Source organism: Hyaena hyaena, unplaced genomic scaffold (genome assembly GCF_003009895.1).
Source record: "Hyaena hyaena isolate Hyena2069 unplaced genomic scaffold, ASM300989v1 scaffold_1141, whole genome shotgun sequence".
NCBI classification, from domain to species: Eukaryota; Metazoa; Chordata; class Mammalia; order Carnivora; family Hyaenidae; genus Hyaena; species Hyaena hyaena.
This window is the reverse complement of record NW_024081774.1, coordinates 441,584-466,469: the sequence shown is the minus strand read 5'-3', so window position 1 is coordinate 466,469 and position 24,886 is coordinate 441,584. Positions and strand designations below refer to the sequence as shown.

At 35.9% G+C, this 24,886-nt stretch overlaps 1 protein-coding gene across 1 annotated transcript in view; it reads right to left on the bottom strand.

The window, feature by feature from the left end:
* LRP1B (LDL receptor related protein 1B) overlaps window positions 1-24,886 on the bottom strand; it is a gene marked incomplete at its 5' end in the record, with an annotated part of 553,279 nt that overhangs the window by 89,953 nt on the left and 438,440 nt on the right. Inside the window, 6 exons of the mRNA XM_039222492.1 lie at window positions 5,801-5,938; window positions 7,182-7,307; window positions 12,638-12,760; window positions 21,011-21,143; window positions 21,482-21,588; window positions 23,191-23,320. Coding sequence (XP_039078423.1) covers window positions 5,801-5,938; window positions 7,182-7,307; window positions 12,638-12,760; window positions 21,011-21,143; window positions 21,482-21,588; window positions 23,191-23,320 — 757 coding nt within the window. The remainder of the gene's footprint in view (window positions 1-5,800; window positions 5,939-7,181; window positions 7,308-12,637; window positions 12,761-21,010; window positions 21,144-21,481; window positions 21,589-23,190; window positions 23,321-24,886) is intronic.

The following is a 24,886-nucleotide window of genomic DNA, read 5'->3' as shown; positions in this document are numbered from 1 at the left end:
TTGGGTACAGCAGCACTCACAGGTGCAGAGAGCATAACAAGTCTTTAAAACTAACAATGCATGGATTGAACAGGCAGGAAGGAGATTAAGTGATTTAGAAGACACCATTAAACAAAAATAAGAAACTGAGGGGTGCCTGGGTGGCTTAGTCGGTTAAGCGTCCGACTTTCGCTTAGGTCACGATCTCGTGGTTCGTGGGTTCGAGCCCTGCATCGGGCTCTGTGCTGACTGCCAGCTCAGAGCCTGGAGTCTGTTTCAGTCTGTGACTCTCTCTCTCTCTGACCCTCCCCTGCTCACGCTGTCTCTCTCTCTTTCTCCTCTAGAAATAAATTAAACACTAAAAAAAAAATTAAAAAAAAAAAGAAACAGGAAAAAAAAAAGAGAAAAATTGATCCAGAAACATGAAAGAAGAGTTCCAGAGCACAGCGATACAGTCAAACGGAACAATATCGTATCACAGGAATCCTAGACAAGGAAGAGAGAGGGAAAAGTGCTGAAGGAGTCCTGGAATGAATTATTGCAGAGAACTTCCCCAACCTGAGGAAGGAAGTAAACGTTGAAATACAAGAGACACAGAGAACTCCCCTCAGACGTAATTTCAATTGATCTTCTGCACGACATATCATAGTAAAAATAGCAAAATATAAGGACACAGAGAGAATTTTGAAAGCAGCTAGAGAGAAAAGGGCCCTAACACACAAAGGGAAACCTATCAGAGTGGTGACAGGCCTATCTACCAAAACATGGCAGCCTGAAAGGAATGGCAGGAGATCTTCAAAGTGATGAACAGAAAAAATATACAGTCAAGAATCCTCTATCCAGGAGGCCTGTCATTCAGAATAGAAGGAGAGAGAAAAGTCTTTCCAAATAAACAAAAATTGAAAGCATTTGTCATCACTAAGCCAGCCCTACAAGAAATCCTGAGGGGGAATCTCTGAAGGAAGTGTTGCAAGGAAAGCAGACACCAGAGACACCACCACAATCATGAATCCCACAAAGGACACAATGACTCTAAACCCACATATTTTTACAATAACACTGAAATGTAAATAGGCTGAATGCTCCAATCAAAAGACATAGGGTAGCAGAATGGATAAAAAAACAAAATCCATCTATTTGCTGTCTATAAGAAACGTATTTTAGACTGGAACAAACCTTCAGATTAAAAGTAAGGGAATGGAGAAATATATATCATGCTACTGGAAATCAAAAGAAAGCTGGAGTGCCTATACTTATATCAGACAAATTGGACTTTAAATTAAATACAATAACAAGAGATGAAGAAGGGCATTATATAATAATAACAGGGTCTATCTATCAGGAAGAACTAACAATCATAAATATCTATGCACCGAATATGGGAGCACCTAAATATATAAAACAATCACAAACAGAAAGAACCTTATAGGTAAGAATGTGCTAATAGCAGGGGACTTTAATACTCTCCTTACAACAATGGATAGATCAACCAAACAGAAATACACTAAAGAAACAGTGGACTTGAAAGACACATTGGACCAGATGGATCTGACAGATATATTTAGAACTCTACATCCGGGGGCCATGCAATTCACTTTCTTCTCAAGTGCGCATGGCACAATCTCCAAGATAGATCAAATACTGGGACATAAAGCATCCCTCAATAAATATAGAAGAATTGAGATCATACCATGCAGACTTTCAGATCATTATGCTTTGAAAATTGAAATCAATCACAGGAAGAAGTCTGGAAAACCTCCAAAAACATGGAGATTAAAGAACATCCTACTAAAGAATGAATGGGCCAATCAGGCAATTAGAGGAGAAATTAAAAATAATATGGAAACATGAAAATGAAAATACAACAATCCAAACTCTATGGGATGTGCCAAAGGCAGTCCTAGGAGGAAAATACATTGCACTCCAAGCCTATTTCAAGAAATTAGAAAAAGCACAAGTGCAAAATCTAACAGTTCAACTAAAGCAGCTAGAGGTAGAGCAACAAGAGCACCTGACACCCAGTAGAAGAAGAGAAATAGTAAATATCAGAGTAGAAATAAACATAGAGACCAAAGAAACAATTGAGCAGATCAATGAAACCAAGAGTTGGTTTTTTGAAAAAATAAGCAAAATTGACAAACCCCTAGCCAGGCTTCTCAAAAAGAAAAGAAAGAGCACCCACACAGACAAAATCATGAATGAAAATGGACTTATTACAACCAACCCCTCAAATATACAAGCAATTATCAAGGAATACTATGAAAAATTATATGCCAACAAACTGGACAACTTAGAAGAAATGGACAAATTCCTAAACACACACTCACTACCAAAATTCACACGGGAAGAAATAGAAAACCTGAACAGACCCATAACGAGTGAGGAAATTGAATCAGTTATCAAAAATCTCCCAACAAATAAGAGCCTTGGACCTGATGGCTTCCCTGGGGAATTCTACCAGACATTTAAAACAGAATTAATCCCAATTCTTCTCAAGCTATTCCAAAAAACAGAAATCGAGGGAAAACTTCTGGACTCATTTTATGAAGCCAGCATCACTCTGATTCCCAAGCCAGACAGAGATCCAGCAAAAAAAGAGAACTACAGGCCAATATCCTTGATGAATACAGATGCAAAAATCCTCAACAAGATACTTGCAAATCGAATTCAACAGCACATAAAAAGAATTATCCACCAAGATCAAGTGGGATTCATTCCTGGGTTACAGGGCTGGTTCAATATTCGCAAATCAATCAATGTGATACATCACATCAACAAAAGAAAAGATAAAACCCATATGATCCTTTCGATAGACGCAGAAAAAGCATTTGACAAAATACAGCATCCCTTCTTAATAAAGACCCTTGAGAAAGTCGGGATAGAAGGAACCTACTTAAACATCATAAAAGCCATCTATAAGAAGCCCTCAGCTAATATCATCCTCAACGGGGAAAAACTGAGAGCTTTCCCCCTGAGATCAGGAACACGACAGGGATGTCCACTCTCAACACTGTTGTTTAACATCGTGCTGGAAGTCCTAGCATCAGCCATCAGACAACAAAAGGAAATCAAAGGCATCAGAATTGGCAAAGAGGAAGTCAAACTGTCACTTTTCGCAGATGACATGATTCTCTACATAGAAAACTCAACAGACTCCACCAGAAGCCTGCTAGAACTGATGACAGAATTCAGCAAAGTTGCAGGGTACAAAATCAACGTGCAGAAATCAGATGCATTCTTATAGACCAACAATGAAGCAACAGAAAGAGAAATCAAGAAACTGATCCCATTCACAATTGCACAAAAAATCATAAAGTACATAGGAATAAACCGAACCAAGGATATAAGAGATCTGTGTGATGAAAACTATAGAAAACTTATGAAGGAAATTGAAGAAGACACAAAGAAATGGAAAAACATTCCATGCTCATGGATAGGAAGAATAAATATAGTTAAAATGTCGTTACTACCCAAAGCAATCTACACATTCAATGCAATTCAAATCAAAATTGCACCAGCATACTTCTCAAAACTAGAACGAACTATCCTAAAATTTGTATGGAACCACAAAAGAGCTCAAATAGCCAAAGTAATATTGAAGAAGAAAACCAAAACGGGAGGTATCACCATCCCAGACTTTAGCCTCTACTACAAAGCTGTCATCAACAAGACAGTATGGTATTGGCACAAAAACAGACACATAGACCAATGGAATAGAATTGAGAACTCAGAATTGGATACAAAAGTATACAGCCAACTAATCTTTGACAAAGCAGGAAAGAGTATCCAATGGAAACAAGACAGCCTCTTTAACAGATGGTGTCGGGAGAACTGGACAGCAACATGCCAAAGAATGAAACTAGATCATTTTCTCACATCATACACAAAAATAAACTCAAAATGGATCAAGGACCTGAACATGAGACAGGAAACCATCAAAACCCTAGAGGAGAAAGCAGGAAACAACCTCCTTGACCTCCACTGCAGCAATTTCTTACCTGACACATCCCCAAAAGCAAAGGAATCAAGAGCAAAAATAAAGTATTGGGACCTTATCAAGAGTAAAAGCTTTGCATGGCAAAGGAAACTATCCATAAAACTAATAGGCAACCGACAGAATGGGAAAAGATAATTCCAAATGACATATCAGGTAAAGGGTTAGTATCCAAAATATATAAGGAACTGACCTAACTCCACACACAAAAAACAAACAACCCAGTGAAGAAATGGGCAGAAGATATGAACAGACACTTCTCCAAAGGGGACATTCAGATGGCCAACAGACACATGAAACGATGCTCTGCGTCCCTCCTCATTAGGGAAATACAAATCAAATCCACTCTGAGATACCACCTCACTCCAGTCAAAGTGGCTAAAATGAGCAAATCAGAGGACTCTAGATGCTGGCGAGGATGTGGAGAAATGGACACCCTCCCACACTGTTGGTGGGAATATAAACTGGTGCAGCCCCTCTGGAAAACAGTGTGGAGGTTCCTTAAAAAATTAACAATAGAACTCCCCTATGGCCCAGCAGTAGCTCTGCTAGGAATTTACCCAAGGGATACAGGAGTGCTGATGCAAAGGAGCACATGTACCCCAGTGTTCATAGCAGCACTCTCAACAATAGCCACAACATGGAAAGAGCCTAAGTGTCCATCAACGGACGAATGGATCAAGAAGATGTGGTTTATCTATATGATGGAATACTACATGGCAATGAGAAAGAATGAAATCTGGCCATGTGTAGCAACATGTATGGAGCTTGAGGGTGTTATGCTGAGTGAGATAAGTCATACAGAGAAGGATAAATACCGTATGTTTGCACATATAGGAGGATTAGGAGGAACTTAATGTAGGACCGTGGGGGAGAGGTGGCGGGGAGTGGTGGGAGAGAGGGAGAGAGGTAAACCATGAGAGACTCTTGAATACTGAGAAACAAACTGAGGACTGAGGGGTGTGGGGGGGGAGGGGGAAGATGGGCATGGAGGAGGGCACTTCTGGGGATGAGCACTGGGTGTTATATGGAAACCAAGTTGACAATAAACTATTTGTAAGAAAAATGAAATACAAGAACTTTAATCATGAGAATTGTAAACATTATTAATCCCACTGACTCTTGAATATTTTATAATTAATTCAGGTACAACAGTGGAAATATATCTCAGTTGAGATATATGTGACTATATCCTGGTGGGTATTATTTCATCATTAAGTGAGGAATAATTCGGATGCATAATGAGAAAAAATAAGAGCCCTCATAATAGGGAGTATTATATGACTTTGTGAGAAATCCAAATTTAGAGTAATAAGTTTGGTTATTTTTCTTAATATGGAAAACCAGATATCAAATATTACACACAAAAATAACTGAGATCTAATAACTCAAATATTATCACACTCTAACTGAATGAAATGATGATGTCTTCTTTAAGAATAACTCAACATTAAATTAAAATTTTAAAAATGCAAAAAATTATTAAGACCTTGACCATCTTTAAATCAAATATCATTGTAAGAGGCAAAAATATCAAATTTATATATTATAAAATAAAATATTAAGGGATATAGATTTCTTGGTTGACATCAAAGTCTGTAATTGGATATTGCGATCTCAGGTTCAGTTCTAACAAGGATACTTATTCTATAATCAATCCCACTGCATGCTTTCTGATGGCTGCTTTGGCAAGGCTGACAAAAAAAAAAAAGGCATAAGTTAATTTTTGAAGAACAGTATTTTCTTAAACCAGTAAAGAAAATTCTAGTCATGTTGAAGTAAAAATTGAACTTGAATGTTGCTACACTTTAACAGAAATAAACTCACTTATTCTGCAGCCTTGTTCATCTGAACCATCTCCACAGTCATCAAGCTGATCACACTGGAGGTCCATGGGGATACATTTTTTATTACTGCAAGCAAACTCATCTTTTTTACATGGTCTTGCTTTATATGTAAGCTTACCTATAAAATCATTAAAAATGGTTAGTGCTTCATGGAATCAAAACCAATTTTTTAAATCATTTCTTTAAGTTTATTTTTTTATTATTTCTGAGAGAGAAAGAAAGAGAGAGGGTACAAGCAGAGGAGAAGCAGAGAGAGAGAGGGAGACACAGAATCCGAAGCAGGCTCTAGGCTCCGCACTGTCAGCACAGAGCCCAAAGTGGGGCTCAAAGTCACAAACTGTGAGATAATGACCTGAGCCAAAGGCAGGGGCTTATTAACCAAATGAGCCACCTAGGTGCCCCAAAAACAAATATATTGATTAAACTAACAGGTTCAAGGTTTTTTTTTTTTTTTTCAATTTTTTTTTCTTTTTTTTAATTTATTTCTAGGAGAGAGAGAGAGAGAGACAGCGTGAGCAGGGGAGGGTCAGAGAGAGAGGGAGTCACAGACTGAAACAGGCTCCAGGCTCTGAGCTGGCAGTCTACATAGAGCCCAACGCGGGGCTTGAACCCACAAACCGCGAGATCATGACCTAAGCCAAAGTCGGACGCTTAACCCACTAAGCCACCCAGGCGCCCTAACAGGTTCAAGGTTTTACTAGACACTGTGGAAAACATGAGGAGGCTCCATGGCTTTGTTTGAAGCTTGTGGGCTAAATGAAAAGATTCTGAAATCCCAGACTTTTAGAAAAACAACAGTTCATTCACCCTATAAGAGGTAACATTTTTATTTCCATAAGAAAATGCTTGAATATTCACTCTAAATGGTGCTTTCTTTTTAATGTAATACAAACTGCCTCAGACCAGTTCCAGTCAGGGTTTGTCACCAAATCATTTTGCCACATACATTAGTAAAGCCTTTGGTTTTAAGAGTTTTGTTAATTTCAGAATTGTGAAGAAAAGATTGTGTACACAGACATAAATCTTTATTTGCCCTCTCCCCTCCAGGAGCTGTTTAACAGAGAACTTTTTAAACTGCTATGTTTTTCTCTCTTGAAGTACTTTCTGGAATAAAGTGTATATAACCAATAGAGATTTACAGATTAGCAGAGACTTTGCATAAAGCCGCATAGCTCTACTATTCAAATGAATGCTAGCAGATTATTTTCGTTCCTTGTCAGAAGAGAAAGTGTCTGGAAAAAAAAAAAAAAAACCAACTTCAGACATGCCACATGGAAAATACTTCTTTTTTTGAGTCCTCAAACCATTATATTATCTTGTAGCTGTCACTGAATCAATTATTTCACATTAAATGGATTTACCACCACAGTGATCTTCATCAGACTTGTCCCCACAGTCATCAATCCCATTACACATTTGCTCAGGCTGCAGGCATATTCTGTTATTTCTGCATCTGTGAGGTCTTGTGGGTGGGCAAAGAAATTTGGCTGAAAAAAAAAAAAAAGAAAAAGAAAGCAGTCCCTTTGGGTACATGACTTACAATTTTTTGTTTGTTTCTTTGTTTTGGTCTTTCCTTTTCTGTGGTTTCCTTCTTTTCAAATTCATAATCTAGCTTTTAGGAGTATCTTTTGTTGTGGAAATTGCTTACATGTAGGTACTAGAAAATGTGTTGATAATAGAAGCTATGATCCTAGTAATTTATATCAACTACAAAAAAAGAGTGCACAGCTGAAATGAAATAAAGTAAGAAAAAGAGCCAAACTTCATGGTTTCATTTCCAGATGCCTTATCTTAGCTGACTTCACTTGGTGTACCAAATTAATTTACGCCTGTGGTTCATACAACATGGCAGGACACTTAGCTATTTGAAAGAGCAATTTTACACAGAATAGAGGCTGAGTAAGCATATGTTACAGCCCCAAATTTGAAAATAGGTCACCCAGTGAAAAAAATGTCCCAACAATATTATAACTGTGTTTCTTACTCTGTGTCTCTGTAAAGAAATGTGTAAATATGTATTTGAGTCACATGGGTGATCTTTGCTATTTATTTTTAATATTTGTGTGTGTGTCTGTGTGTGTGTGTGTGTAAATGAGACAACAGTGAAAGCCAGAGAATTTTATCCTGTCCTAGCCATCATATAATCTGAAGACTTCCACCCCTGGAGTAGGAAACACCTCTAATGACTCTTTATCCTTACATGTGGAATACTTTGGGCTCTTTCATTGGTTTCCTGATCTTCTCACTCTTGACTTCTCTGTTGATATTCTTATTCTCATGGATTTACGTGACATAACACCCTGAAGACTTGCAATTCACTATCTTATTCTAGTATCTCACAATTGGTTACAGGATATCTCCTCAAGAATTTCAAATTCAGTTAAGTCCAAACCCCATTCTTTATCACCTTCCCATTACTTCCTTCTTCCCAAATATAAACTTTGTGTTATGTTAATTCAGTTAGTAGTACCTCATAGCCACAGTCTGGTATTATTCTAAATGCATTCCTCTTACTGACCTTCAACTCTTATAAGTCAACAAGTCCGGCTGATATAGTGCCCAAACTTACCTTCTTCTTTACATGCATACCAGTTACAATAGCTTAGCTCTTCTTTATCTCTTAGATGGGATGGAATCCTAAATGTTTCCATTTCATTGCCCAACATAAGATTTCCCGAAAGATAACAGAACCCACCTAACACATTAATCTGACCATCTCTTTCATAGTTATCCAGCACTTTCAGAATAATATTTAAGATACTTTACATGGCATTATAGACCGATCATTACTTTGTCCCTGTTACTCCTACAGACTCATCCCTTGTATCTCTTAAAAGTCCAGCAATACTACTTTATTAGCTCCTTAAATATGCCATACTCCTTCTTTCCTGACCTCCTTGGTTTAACAGAAATCCAGTTTCCACTCCAAGCACAGTTCCTCCCCTTTAGGTCTTTTTAGGAATGCCTCTTAAATTACTTATACTTCATATTATCTCATGTTTAAATATACCCTTAATTTCCTACTTCAGCTTTCTGAACTTTGTTACTATATCATTGCATTCTACTTTATAAAATAAAACAAAAACTATTATGCATTTGATTATACATCTTTCTTACTGCTATTTTCTCATCAACCTTGTAAATATCACCCCCTCTCTAATTTACTAAAGACTGTAGCACCACCCTTCATAGTCATTGCTCTCCATCCAAACTCATTTCAACATCCTAGATGACATCAACATCCACATGAACAAACCAACCAAAAGCTGTACTTCTTAGAGCCTCGAGGTTTTCATACCCAATAACCTTTAAGTCTAATTCACCTAAGCCACTCACTATCCTAGCAGGTTATGAAGATTGGAAGATTTCAAGAAATTTCTCTTCTTAACTCAGCCAATGACCCTTCCTGTTGTTTGCAGGTAAGAACACTAACTGACCCACATAGGTGCAGCTAGATGCACTGTTTTCTCTAGTTACTTCATTTATATAGCCACTAATTTGAATGCTGTAAGTTCTGACTACAACCTCTTACTTTCCCAACTTTCTAGTTGGGAAATAATGACAAATATTTATTGGTAAATTATTATATGTTAGACAATGTTCTAAGAACTTATTTAGAAACTCACTTTAGTACAAATAATCTGGATTATCTGGCCTTTTTCTCTTTTTCACTCCATAGTATTCCATAGTGTCCATTGCCCCCATTCTACTCTGACTCTTTTTATCCTATAGAATTCCATAGTACCCATTACCCCATTCTCTTCTGATTCTCAAGTTTATAACTCTAGACCAGCATTTTAAACTTTGGAGCCAAACATCTAGAGCCTACCTGAAATCTATACTTGAATGTCTCCTCAAATGTCTCTCAAAGCAGGTTTTTAATCTTCACTTACAATACTGTTTCTCTTCCTATGTTCCCCATGTATTCAACTGTGCAAGCAAAATACCCTACACATTATACATTTCCTCTCCCTTGCCCTATATATCTAATCTATTACTTAATCCAATTTATTCTGCTTTTTCAAATCACCTACAAATCTGTGTATATTTGCCATTTTTATCTTTTTTTAAAGTGTTTATTATTTTTGAAAGGAAGAAAGCATGAGCAGGGTAGGGGCAGAGAGAGAGGGGGACACAGAATCTAAAGCAGGCTCCAGTCTCTGAGCTATCAGCACAGAGCCTGATGCAGGGCTTGAACCCACGAACAGTGAGATCATGCCCTGAGCCAAAGTCAGACACTGAGCCACCCAGGCACCTCATGTGCTATCAGTATCTTAATCCAAGCTACCAGCATGGCCTGCCTAGAGTACAGCAATTAATCTTACCTAAATTTGCCCCTTTTTATCCAATATTTTTAAAATATTAAAATAAAAATAACTATATGCATGTTCTGCTTAAAACAGTTTAGTATTCTTAACTGCTTTTAGGCTAAGGCTAAAAATCTCTATAGAGATTCACAAGGCTCCCGACTCTTTTGTCTCTTCAGTTTCATTTGAAACCAATATCTACCTGTTCTGCACTCTCCAAGTACATAGATCTTTCAGTTCCCCCAGTAAGCTGTGGATTGCTTTGCCTCAGGGTCTGTCTGCATCTTGTTTCCTTTGCCTACAACATTATGTCATCCACCTTCCCTCCACCCCATCCCTTTCACCTACTTGGCAGTGTTTAATCTCTCAGACTGAAACTGAAATGTTCCCATAACCCAAGATTGAATAACATCCCTCTGGTCTATACTTTTATAACTTACTCTACTTTTTTGTCCATGCATGTATCATCATTTGTAGCCGTATATTTTTGAGATCATTTGAATCCCTATTCTACTAGATTCTCAGTTCTGTGAAATCAGGGTCCATGTCTGTTTCTCTCATCATTATATTATCAAAAATAATAACAGTCTCTAACTTAACAAATGTTTATTAAGTGAATGAATGACACTTTTCCCCATGCTGTTCATAATGTCTACAGTGTATTTTAGTTTGGATCCTTCAAACTTTAGCTTTCTGAATTCCTCTTTATGCAGAGTTCATCTTATTCTTCTCCATCTTATTTATACCTTTTACTTAATCTCACCATTTCTTGAAATACAATGTATGAAAATTATGATTTGTACAATGAGATTAAGATCTTGTCATAGAGAACCATGTGCTGTTCATTTTTTTTTAAATCCCAATTATTTAGCACAGTCCTTGGTGACATAACAGATTGACTCAATGTTTATACTGATGACCAAGGGGAATGTAAAGAACATGCACAGAATCAAGCTGGATGTATTTTAAGTTTTCCAGCAGCTGTCACTGAAAATCACTTCCTGGCCCTGAAAGTAGTCCTGGGGCTCTGACTCTGGAGTCTCACATGGTTAATTAGTTAGTGACCACTTGATATTCCACTCACTAGTTGTGTGCTGAGGTGGAATGAACAAGAGAAAAAGAATTACATAAATATACACACATATATAATTATGTGTATATATATATATATATACACACACACACACACACACACACACACAAGTTATAAAAATAATAAGGTCTGGCTCGATGTTGGTAGATAAGTTCATATTTTCCATGTATTATAATTCAGAAACAATATAATCTCTAGTGATTCTTTAGGGTCCATTTTGTAAGATTATGTAGCACTAAAATGGAAACTTGGTTATGTCTCTCATCAGTTGTGCCTACAGAGAACACACTCCAAAAACTGTCATTTTTATATTTTATATCCTTTTAAAAATAAAGCTGCCTCCTTGTTTTGGATTTTTTTAAATTTTTATTTATTCTTTATTTTTTACAAATAGTATATTGTCAAATTGGTCTCCATATAACACCCAGTGCTCATCCCCACAATGTTTTGGATTTTTAATTCAGTTTTAATGTCAGTATTCAATGTCATCATCAATCAAAAAATATTGGTTTAACCTGGTAAAGAGTACAAATAATTTAGGTATAAATACTCATTCTATGTTTTCTTTAACTCACCTGATGTGCTATTTAATTGTATCCAAAGTAGTAATATTTTTCTTTAAATTAGTGGTAAAATACATTTTTGCAGAGATTAGATCAAATAATAAGAAGAAGGACTAAAAATGTTTGCTACATATAAGAAAATTGGACATTGATAGTTGTTGGTTGCATTAAGTACACTCTTGACAATTATCGGTTAGGAGTAACTTGAATTTGAAGAAACATTAACTTTTGTTAAGATTTTCAGATTAAAATGTTAAATAATGCCTAATTTCAGTTCCCTGCCTATGTCTAAATATATATGTATAAATCTATTAATATATTTATAACATAGAATATATGTATAATATATATTTTAATATATTAAATATTAAAATATAATGATATATTTACATGTTAAATATATTAATATATTTACATATTATCTCCGTATAGATCTTCCTTCTCTGAATAAACTTGGTCTCAGTAGTGAATAACTTGTGGAACTACATGATTTTATTATTCACATGTTTTGCTTGTGGTTACCTGCCCAAAAAAGAAAATGATTTAGCTTAAAGGACCACTTTGGTACAAAGCCAAAGTCATCATATGAAACTTACACAGTTCAAACCATAAATATCTTTTGAATAGTGTTGACATGTGCAAGTTCAATTTAGGAGGGTTTTCTATAAAGTCATCAGCTTTGGACAGGGTAATCTCTTATTACCTGAACAAAAGCTATATCTGTGGTCTTACTTTATCTACCTATCTCTAGGATGGCAGACTTTGTGGTTCGCCTCACCACTTCATTGATTCACACCAGTTCATTAGATCCGGAGATGAGAATAAAATCTAGACCCATGTGAAATATGCCATACCGCACATATCAGGGGCTTCATCTGAGTTGTCTCCACAGTCGTCTTCTCCATCACACACCCAGAAATGTAGTTTGCAAAGAGAATTATTGCAGAGAAACTCATCTGCTCTACATATATTTCCTCCTTTATTTTAAAACAAAACAGAAAAAAAGACAGAGATGTAGCATAATTAATTTCAGTCAGCAGGACACATATTCCTCTAATTCTCAGCAAATACGTATCTAGTTTCTCATTTCCTTACATTTTTTTCCTGTATAATACTAGGGACAGGGAGTAACCAAGGAGTTTTTTTTAGTTACTCATGTTTAGTTACTTTGCAAAACAATAGATATTACTCAGGCATATCATAGTTCCTTTAGGAATACTGATAAGATGGTAGAAGGAAGTTTACTCAAATGTAAGTAATCTTCTGTTTCACATCATTTTTATGTTACTGTAGAGAAACTAAGGTTTTAAATAGTATTAGTTTTCATTATAAAAATTGTGCTTTTCTGGAAAGAAAAGACATTTTCAAAAATTTTAGATAATTCAGCTGCATCTGGAAACTGACAAACTGAATTGCTAAAGACAGAATAACCAATAAAGTTTTTGAAGTCACAGAGAAACAGTTAATTTTATAACAGAATTAGAACTTGGTGATGTGGTGAAATATTAAAGTCATCCCGGTAAAAAATTGTGTAAGAGCGTACCAATTTTTGTGTGCATTTTGTAAATGTTTCCATTTTTTCTCTTTTCACAATTCAACAGAGAGCATCAAGAATGCAAGGATATACTCACTCAAAATTAAGAACACTTATCACATGCAAGGGTACCAAAATACTAGCTTTGGTTATATGTCTAGCTATATAGTAATCTATAGTGAAAAGTGCAGTGGTTGGGGAATTAGGAACTTAATTTGTCTTTCTCTGGACTAGTCTATTAATTTCTCTGGGACTCAGTTTCTTTCTATGTTACAAAAGAGGCATGGTCAAGGTAATTTATAAGGTCATATTTACAAGCAGCACCTGGGGAAACAGCACAAAGTAACTTGATGGGAATTTAGAATTAGGATAAGTAAGATTGCTTTCAGAGAATTATCCTACCTATTTGAACATCATAAATAAGAAATTTGGCTTCCATATCAGATTGATGTGATGACTGATGGTACTAACATATTTAAAAGTGGATATCTTTACTAAAACATGGGGCTGAGAAGTGATAGTGCTCATCCTTGTGAGTATACAAAATCCCAGAAGGAAGTGTTGTTCATTTTGTGGATGCACTTCAGAGGGAATAATAAGCCTAGATCTGTGAGGGTCAAACAACTCATCTTGTTGAGTTTTGACTCGCATATAAATCTGTAACAATTAGAGTTACGAAGACTTAACTTAGCAAATGACAGAAAAAGATTTGGATTTTAGCATAGTAACAGTAGCCTACAGTGTGGAGAACTTGGAAAGGAAGGTAGTGAAATTAAAGCCAAGGCTGGAGAAAAAGGCCAATTTGAAGAGGGGGTGCAGCAGTACAGTACTTGATTTCTAGTAGCTTCCACTGATTCGTTGAAAGTGATTCAGGAAGTAGAAATTTCAGGATCTGATGGCTAAATAGATGAGGGTAGCGAGGAGAGTGAGTAGTCAAACATAGTACTCAATTTTTGGTTTATCTGGGGCAGTTGGTGAATGTTCATATTGTTCAAAAAAATAAAGGAATACAGTAGGAAGAACAAGCTTACTAGAAATAATGACACAATTCATTTAAATCACTAGTAGAATAACCATGTAATGATATTTAGTAGGATAGTGTATAAATGTGTTGAAATATATGATAAGTTCTGAGCTGTAAATATATAACTAGGGATGGTAAGAATGTAGTTGTTATTTGGAATTTAGAACAAAACAGAGGAGATAAGCATTTAAAGATTGCATAAAGGGGTGTCTGCAAAAGAGGCAGAGGCTACTTAGCCAGAGTGGTTGGAAAAATACCTAAAAAGCATCTCAACAAGAAGGTAATAGTTAGCACATGTATATAATGCTAAAAGAGGAGGTTCAGTGAAGTGGCAGTAGATTTAATGAAATGTTTGTACTTGGTTATTATTAGATGAAGTACTGTTAGTTTCTGTAACCATCTGCTCATTTCCAGGAGTTAGCCCTTTAAGGGGAGGAAGAGAGGAAGGAGTTAGGTGAGTAAGAACCTGGTAGCTTCTGTGGAGTAAAACTGATATCTGATATACTTGAGTGATTCTGAAAATAATTCAGTAGACAGAGTAAGCTTGAGGATACAGAAGAGAGAAAAGGTAACTGATATAACAAAGTCCTTGAGAATCCAGTAAGTGTGAAGGATTTGAGATCTAAAGTATCTACCTGATACTAGAGGTGCAATAGGCCTTCCATTTCAGGAGGAAGGAAGGGGGAAAGGCTAGACTAGGCACAGCTTTAGGTACATTTGTTAGTTTGGTGAACATATTAAGCTCAAGATTTTTTTTATTTCTGTGAAGTGGAGATGAGGATAAAATTCAACTTGTTAAAAACTTGATATGTTTGGGAGCACTTGGGTGGCTCAGTCAGTTAAGTGTCCGACTTCAGCTCAGGTCATGATCTGACAGTTTGTGGGTTCGAGCCCCATGTAGGGCTCTGTGCTGACAGCTAGCTCAGAGCCTGGAGCCTGCTTCAGATTCTGTATCTCCCTCTCTCTCTGACCCTCCCCTGCGCTCTCTCTCACTCGCTCGCTCGCTTGCGAGTATAAAAATAAATAAAACATAAATTTTTTTATGTTTTATTTATTTCTAGGAGAGAGAGAGAGAGAGACAGCATGAGCAGGGGAGGGTCAGAGAGAGAGGGAGTCACAGACTGAAACAGGCTCCAGGCTCTGAGCTGGCAGTCAGCACAGAGCCCGACGCGGGGCTCGAACCCACGAACCGCGAGATCATGACCTAAGCGAAAGTCGGACGCTTAACCCAACTAAGCCACCCAGGCGCCCCTAAAAAATTTTTTTTAATAAAACCTTGATATGTTTAGGGTGCTTGGGTGGCTCAGGTGGTTAAATGTCTGACTCCTGATTTCAGCTCAGGTCATGCTCTCATAGTTCCTGATATCAAGCCCGGCATCAGGCTCTGTGCTGATAGTACAGAGCCTGTTTGGGATTCTCTGTCCCTCTCTCTGCCCCTTTCCTATTCCTATGTGTGCAAACACATGTGTGCTCTCCCTCTCTCAAAATACACATATAAATATTTTTAAAATATAAAAAAAAATAAATAAAAACTTGATGTGGTTAATGGCAGACAGATGATTCGAGAAATATAGGATGACTGCTTAGGATCTTAAGTAATAGCTGAAGCTGAGGTTGAGACTTTATTAGTGATATCAATTGGAACAGTTCTAAGAGTTTCCCGCAAAAATGTTTAAGAATTGGCACAGTCTACATTGGCATCTCTGAGGAGTAACAGACTGTATAATAGGGACAAAGTCAAGTCCATGGTGAGTCCATCAAGGTGAGTATCACCATGTGAGACTGACAGTAAAGTATCTGGCATTGGGGTGTCCCTTTTATCAACTTCTGCGATACTCAATTCTAAAATGTCCTAATTCTAACAACACTTTCAATTACCAAACCCATGCAAAAATATATATATTTATATTTAGCAACTGTGTGGAATCAATAAAAAGAGAACATGTATGGTCTTTCATATTAAAGAAACTTAAGATATGAATATTGATATAAGGTAAGTGCTTAATTAAATACCAAAATTCAAAGAATATAAAAGTTATATTCATTCAGAATAAAGATTCTTATGACTAAATCTCATTCCATGTTCCATTTTACAATGGATTATATTCAAACAAAATTTGTGAACTCTTGACATCCTCTGACTATTTTAGAAAATTCTATTTGTAGCACATGAGTCTTGTTAAAAAAAAAAGTATTTCCCAAAGGTATTATATTAGATAACATTATAATTTGCCCCATAAGAACGTTGGGAATACTACTATTTTTATGAAGAAAAAGAGAAATAGAAATGAAATCACAGTTGTAACAGTAAGACAAAGTTCTTGTAATAATTTACTAAAGGCTTGCTATTATATCATGAAGAATTTGCATTGAAAAATGCATTATGGAGTACCATGACATCCTGAGTCTAACATAAAATGCTTATTTTGAAATGGCATGAGGCACATATAAGCAAAAAAAGTACAATTTAAAGAGATTAGCTAGATCAAAATTCCAGTTTCCTAGTCATTAGTCATGTTCTTAGTCAGCTCAACAGGAGGTTATTAGAAAATATAAATTTATAAATCTGAGCTTGTGGCAGGTTCATAGAAATCTGGACAGGCACAGCATCACAGAAAATAAGCATCTAGAGTTCTCCTCTTAATTTGGGTGGAGAGAAGGTTTAATATATGATAATATTTTCTAATTTGCATAGTTAACACATTTTTGAGCTGATTGATAACCAAAAAGAATAATTCTCAATCTTGTCCACCAAAACTGCTAAGGAGAGCAAAGTTTGGGAGCTCAGGTATAAATGAATGAATGAATGAATGAATGAATGAATGAATAAATGAAAAACCCACCAAGTTTCCTTGGCATGTTTTACCTTTAAAAATACAAATGTCGCTTTTAATTACACAGTCTTTTGGGGTTTGTCTTTTTAAAGTAAGCCAGTAAAATGATTCACTTGGAAAATGTTTATGTTTGTCCTGCATCTCTCCTGTTTTCCAGCCCCCAGCACTTAGTTCATGTGTCCAGATTTGAGATGAATGGAAGTGAGATTTAACAGGAGACAGATTTATTCTGGCATTCCATTTCCTCAGTGCCTTGAAGTACATCTATCCAATACCTAAACCACTTCCTGGAAGTAAGTTAAATACCAGAAATCTGAACCTGATCATGCTTAAAGTACAACCATACAGGATCAAATATTTTAACCAAGATAATTCACTGGAGTTTATCTAGCAGCAAAGAAATCCAAGAAAAGTTAGAAACATTAGTTGGAGGGAAGGGGAGCTCTGACACGTTTCTAAATGACTGAATTAAAGGCCCTCAGCTCTTTTTTAACCAGTAGGCTTAAACTTTTAGTAGAGTCATTTTAAATCTAAAAGGCAACTCAGATTTCAAATGCTATACTGTATACTGTTCTCTTTTTTTAAACTGTAATGTTTGCTTTTCAACCTGGAATTCTTTGTTCAAACAAATATTTCTTATGAAATTTTTATATTTAAAAAAATAGATACAACCTAACTGAACTGCCATCACACACACACACGCACGCACGCACGCATGCACACACACACACACACACACACAGATACACATTGACTCATTCTCCAGATACTCTTACAGCTCCTGAGAGACATTTCACTCTGGCTGGACTTGACAGTATGAAAAATGAGCCTGGAAACTTTCCTACAGGTAAGACAAAAAATAAGATCTCTTGATTCTCATTTCAGTAAATTCTCTGTGCACTATTTATTATATAGTGCAAATTCTACCACCATCTCTTTTTGAAAAAAAAAAAATTGAAGACTCCTTAAAAGTCTTGGAAAACTTCTCATTATGCTTAAAATTAGAGCCAATTTCTATAGCATGAATCTTCTATTACTTATAGTTCCTAAATAAACTGTTTCTCACCTATGAGACTTTGTATATACTGATCCCAGCTCCTGGAATCTCTTTCCTCATCCTGTTTGCATTCTCACTTTCCTACATCAAGAAACTCGCATTCCAACAGGGGAAACAGTCAACTAATACAGAAATAATTGTATTAGAAAGAAGAATATGATTAACAAGTATGCAATCAAAGGGTTGCTAGGGAAACTCCAGAAGAGACTGCAATTTGGTTGAAGACTTACAAGGAGAGATACTATTTTTATTGGCAAATGTATTGTGATGGAGGAAATAGTAGAGGAATCAGGAAAGATGTTGAACAGCATGGAAGATGTTGCTAGATTTATTCTTTGGTTTGGCTACATATATGATACCTAAAGAGAAGTAATACAGTATAAGATTAGTAAGATAAAATAGGATCATTCTCTTGTAACCCTGACTGCCATATTTGTATGTAACCAGGAAGGAACTTCAAGTAAACATTGACATAGTTAGAGTTACACTCCAAAAAGATGAACCTGACAGCAGTGAGCAGAGCAGAATGTATTGAAGTCCATTTACATGGTAGTGCATATGCCTAGGCAGGAAGCAATGAGAGAAAGAGCTAGACTGGTGATAGAGACTGAAATTAAGGGAATGGAGCTTATTAGCTAGAAAATGGAAAATGATGAGTAACTTAATTGTCCTTAAGTCTTATAATATAACTATATTTAAGATCTTTTGGTGCCAGGGTGTCTACAATGTTTGCTGTCTGTAAATTGGAATGTGAATGTGAGAACTTAACCAAAAGTGGAAACAGCTATTAAGGAAGTCTAATCTTTCATGGCTCTATATAATGCACTGCAGATTCCAAATGAGAACTCAGATTTCTTCTGCTGAATATTACAATACTTTATCAGATTTGAGATGGAGATCTTAGCAAATCATAAAGATTTGATCTAATATTAAAGGAAATGGAGGATATTTTTCTTTTTTTTTTCTTTTTTTTTTTAATATTTTTTATTTATTTCTAGGAGAGAGAGAGAGAGACAGCATGAGCAGGGGAGGGTCAGAGAGAGAGGGGGAGTCACAGACTGAAACAGGCTCCAGGCTCTGAGCTGGCAGTCAGCACAGAGCCCGACGCGGGGCTCGAACCCACGACGAACCGCGAGATCATGACCCAAGCGAAAGTCGGACGCTTAACCGACTAGCCACCCAGGCGCCCCAAGGATATTTTTCTTTGACTAGATATTTATAGAAGTAAAATTTTATTATCTTCTTTTTTTAAAAAAATGTTTTATTTAAATTCCAATTACTTAACCACCAGTGTAATATTAGTTTCAGGTGTACAATGTAATGATTTAACACTTCCATACAACACCCAGTGTTCATCACAACATGTGTGCTCCTTATCGCCATAACCTATTTAACCCACCCCCCACCCACTCCCCTCTGGTAATTATCAGTTTGTTCTCTATAGTTAAAAGTCTATTTCTCGGTTTGATTTTCTTTTTATCCCCCTTATGTTCATTTGTTTTGTTTCTTGAATTCTAAATACAAATGAAATCATATGGTATTTGTCTTTCTGTGACTGACTTATTTTGCTTAGCATTATATTCTCTATATATAATTCATTCATGTTGATTGAATGAATTCATGTTGTTGCAAAACTACATTTCAACTGTATAAACCCTGAGCTTGTGTTCAAATGCCTTGCAACATACATCAGTATCTAGGTTCATCTCTGTTGATGATAATCCAAATATTCCATAATATAAAGTCCATCGAGAGACTTTTTAATTTGTTTTTTTAACTTTTGTGTATTTATTTTGAGAGAGAGAGAGAGAGCCTGCAAGAGCATGAGCAGGGGAGGGAAAGAGAGAGAGAGAATCCCAAGCAAGCAGGCTCTTCTGCACTGTCAGTGCAGAGTTTTGATGCAGGGCTCCATCTCCTGAACTGTGAAATCATCACCTGAGCCGAAATCAAGAGTCGGATGTTTAACCAGCTGAGCCGCCCAGGGGCACCCATTGAGAGACTTTTGTAGTCAGGTTAAAAGAAATTTTGCATTTAAACAACATGTTAAACATTATGAAGATAATAAGAATTATGAAATTTGTGATCATTTTAAAGTTTGCTCCACAATTTTTTTTGCTTTCATGTCAGTAACTCTAAAATAGTAATAATTGCTGCTTTTAATATGGTGAATTACAATTAAAATTTGGTTATCTATCAGGAAATATTTTCACATAGCTAAAAAAATAATGTACTACAAAATTAAAAGTTGTCTTCCAAACTGATAAAAATGTAGGTCATTTTCTCAACCATATGGCAAAAGGGAAATTTGGGGCACAGACTACAATTGTGTATCAGTATGTGTAATATAGTATGCCATATGTTATTAGTCTTTCATAGTAAGGCAAGCAATGTGGAAGAGAAATGAACACCGAAAATACTTGTGTAGTAATGGCTACAAGCAGTTATGTTCCCTGCATCCTTCTCCTGTCCCATCCCTGACCCAGCATCTAGTTATGTTTGTGGTAGGATGGAATAAACACCTGCACTTTGGTTACCTTTTCATATGAAGACTCACACTGTACTCTATCTGGAAATTATCCAGATTTTGCTTATTCAGAACAGGATATTATGTAATGAAATAGGAATGGGTAAAGAGAATCATTTAAGAATCCTATTCTTTGCCTCTAGCACACCATTGACTTGACACAGTATTTTAATGCCATTCTCTTATTTATAGGCATGCATGGCGCGCGCGCGCACACACACACACACACACACACACACACACAAATACCTTACCTCTGTCACAGTTTTCTTCATCACTGCCATCCACACAGTCATGAATGCCATCACAAAGCCATCTAATTGGAATACAGTGGGCTTTATTTCTGCATCGAAACTGATCTTCCTTGCATTCACTCACACAGTCCATCTGTTCGAATACAAATGGGCACTGCAGTTTTCATTAATGATAATGATATAGTCACAGGGAAAATAAACATGCAGCTGACAATACTGGAGATTTATTACACTGTGGGCTTTCTTTTATTTTGACTTAATGAATATAACCTCTACAAATGACAGTAGGGTTTTGTATATGAAGAGCACGCAGATACGGGTATTTGCTGCAATTATTATATTCAACGTACTTGTCCTAACATTTTAGACTGCTAAGAATCAAGATGCTTTCTTCACTCTATTTTTATTACATTTGCTTTCCCAAACCTAATTCATGTAATTCAGAGATTTTAATCAAATGATAGATTTTACCTCATCTGAACCATCAGCACAATCATATTCTCCATTACATTTCAAAGATGCTGAAATACATCCTCTGCTGGCACATATATATTCATTTGATGAGCAAGTAGGAGAATCTGAATATAATTATAAAGTTAAGATTTAGATTCACTGAAATGAATGATTGCTTTGATAGATAAAAACATATGTAAGCATATAAAAATTCACAGTAATAAAAATAGTTTACATTTAAACTCTACTCAATATCTGATATTAAACATTTAAAGTGTGTTTCATGATATTATTGCATTTCATGAAATATACCTCAGTGATGTAGTAGCCTGTTGATAAGTATTTAACTCACTAGACTAAAGAAAGAAAGAAAAAACCCTCTCTATCCTCTATCTCTTTAATTTTGAAGAGTTAAATGAATTTTCCATACTTTTAAATTAAATTATTTAAAAAACAAAGACTTCAAATTGTTATTTAAAACTGTAATGCAATTTAGTGACCGTTGGGAATGTGAATTTATATATGCATTGTTTAAAGCTAAAAGTAGAAATCTTGGCATGTTCTTATAGACCCCGTGATGTCTAGCTGGCTGTGTTGATATAAATGTCATATTTGCATATGTTCTGAGAAGCATTTTTGTTTTGGGGTCTTAAACATGAATACATGCATAATTGAGTCTATAGAATTGGAAGTATTCCTTTAGGGAATAGAAAATAAAAATAGCATGTGGATATTTAAATTACTATCAGTACCCAATCTAATTAACTGACATAGTAATTATGATCACTGCCTTTGTCTCTGGGTTTGAGTTTGCTAGGTTTACATTCAAACCTCCGGTAGCCAAATTTACTTATATATAATGACTCTGCTTACTCCAAGGATGCTCAAAAGCTTTTTCCTAGAGTCTTAATTCCATTTAATTGGCAGTGTTTGCTTAGGGATCTATATTCATATGGAGTCTGAAGACATTTCTAAATTCAGTAGGAAAAAAAGATACGATCAATTAGCAATATGGCCCATGAGCAGCAACATGTGCGTCCTGTATCTGCTGCGCTCACCTAGGCTCTCAAGTAATGCTTTTGTGGTTATACATAGATTATAGCATGATTTTCTCCCAAAAGTCTTTTTTTGGTAAGAAAGTGCTATTAAAATACTTAAGTCTAAAAAATAAGTTTTAATGGGCATATATATAAAGCTATATTTAAAGGATAAAAATGCACAATAAATTGGATAGCTTTTTGTCCCCTTTATTTTGGTCTCACTTCCTAATTATTTTATTTTGATTTTTGACCAGAATGCAAATAGAAATAATATACTTATGCTTTCCTTCAGTTGGTTTCATGTTGAAATTACTACATTCTTTTTCACAACCTTAATGTCCATAACTGAAAACCTAACTTTTATTGCACTTATAGTTTCAACATATATCATTTTTCCATCTTGGAGAAACAATTCCAAATGGGGTGGAAAGGCAGAGAAACCAGAAAATTAAATTTGGGGAGTAATGCCTGGATCCCAAACATAGTAATAATCTTATGCTAAAACACATCTGAAACGTATAAAGTGCACACTAATTAATTCACCTATAAATATATCTAAAATTTTATAGCTAAAACATAGTAAGTATGTGTGTACATTTGCCATTGTTTTCTCTTAATTATTGCTTAAATCGGTATTATACCAAGTTAAAATATCAGCTAAATTAACTACCATCTCAATCATTTTACCTGTCTCACAGTTTTTCTCATCTTCTCCATATTTACAGTCTTCATGGCCATCACATTTCCACTTTGCTGATATGCACTGACCATTGGAACACTGGAACTGATCTTTGGAACAACTTGTTTCACAATTTCTCTGTCAAAAACCACACAACACAGTTAACACTAAGTTTTTAGACTGTCACAAATAAGAGGTTCAGAGGGTCATTTAAGCCCACGGCTATATAACAAAACTATAAAAATTTTCTTTTTTCATTTGTCTCTGTGAGTCATAAAAGAACAGAGAAATGAGAAAAGAACGTAGATCCCATGGCTCCATCATATCAATTATTCTGAGGGGATCATTTTCCAGTAGACAGTTAGGGGGTCATGTAATTTTAATAATTAAAGGTGGCAATAAAGATCAGGAAGGAAACAAAGGGTTAAAATTATCTCTAAGCAAGTTCCCAGAGAACTGGATGGCAGGATGAACATGAAGCAAAGACAAACCAAAGGCAAATCTGTTTTGTGTTGGCATAACTTCCTGGAGGGTCCCTCCCTTCGTCTTTTCATGCCTCTTCCTCAGTCCTTTCACAAATTAGTTGCTGTTTAAAATCCTTCCCCTCTATTCCAACATTTGTTGCCAAAGAACTGTGACATGAGCTGTCACAATTGTCACTTCTGCTACTTTGCATACAGATTTTTAGAAGTTAAACAAGACAATAGATATACCTTTGGGGACCTTACGATTCTTTATATGAGATCAATAAAAGGGATCCAGTAGAAATTTACCTGTCTTGGGTCTGACCAGTCTGGTTGATATGGGATTCTCCAATGAAACATCTTGCTGGGATGAGGTTTTTCTGCAAGTAATTTCTATTCTTGCCAAAAGATACTTGTCTGTTCCTTCCACAAAAGGTGTTAACAGTCACAGCTTATGAAACTCTCACTAAGTGAAGCCTGTGGAGCTATCGCTCCCTTCTTCTTCCCAGTGTCATTTCCATGTAAAGAAAGGGAGCTTACTTTCTAAACTCCTGTAATTTTCTCTTTGCCGATGGTACTTTAATTAGACTGCCTGCTATATACCTGATTTTCTTCTTACTGCCTTTCTTCTTCCCTTCTTTTCTCAAATATTGAGGGTTTACCAGTTGCCAGAGTTTCTTAAATAAAAACCCAAAGGAAACTAAGATTTATTCTCTGTATTTTTAAAACTCATAATATAGGAAAGACTAGCTCCTAAACCAACAATTGTAATAAAATACATTGACTGTCAAAATAAACAAATGTAATTGGAATCATATGGATTATCAAGGTTTTTATGAAAGAATTTACAGAGGAAGTTTAAACAGAAATGGAATTATTTTAAGAAAAGGCTTTTCCTTGGGGCACCTGGGTGGCTCAGTCCGTTAAGCATCTGACTTTGGCTTAGCTCATGATCTCACAGTTCGTAGGTTCGAGCGTCATGTCGGGCTCTGTGCTGACAGCTCAGAGCCTGGAGCCTGCTTCTGATTCTGTGTCTCCCTCGCTCTCTGCCCCTCATGCTCTGTTTCTCTCTGTCTCAATATTAAACAAACATAAAAAAAAAAAAAAGAAAAGGCTTTTCCTGTGTAAGGCTAATTAGAAGGCCAGTGCATCTGAAGTGTAAGCCATCTAATCGTAAATGCTGTAAAAGATGGAGGAACCATCCATGCACTAGTCATGAGAAAGGGATTTCATATGTTTT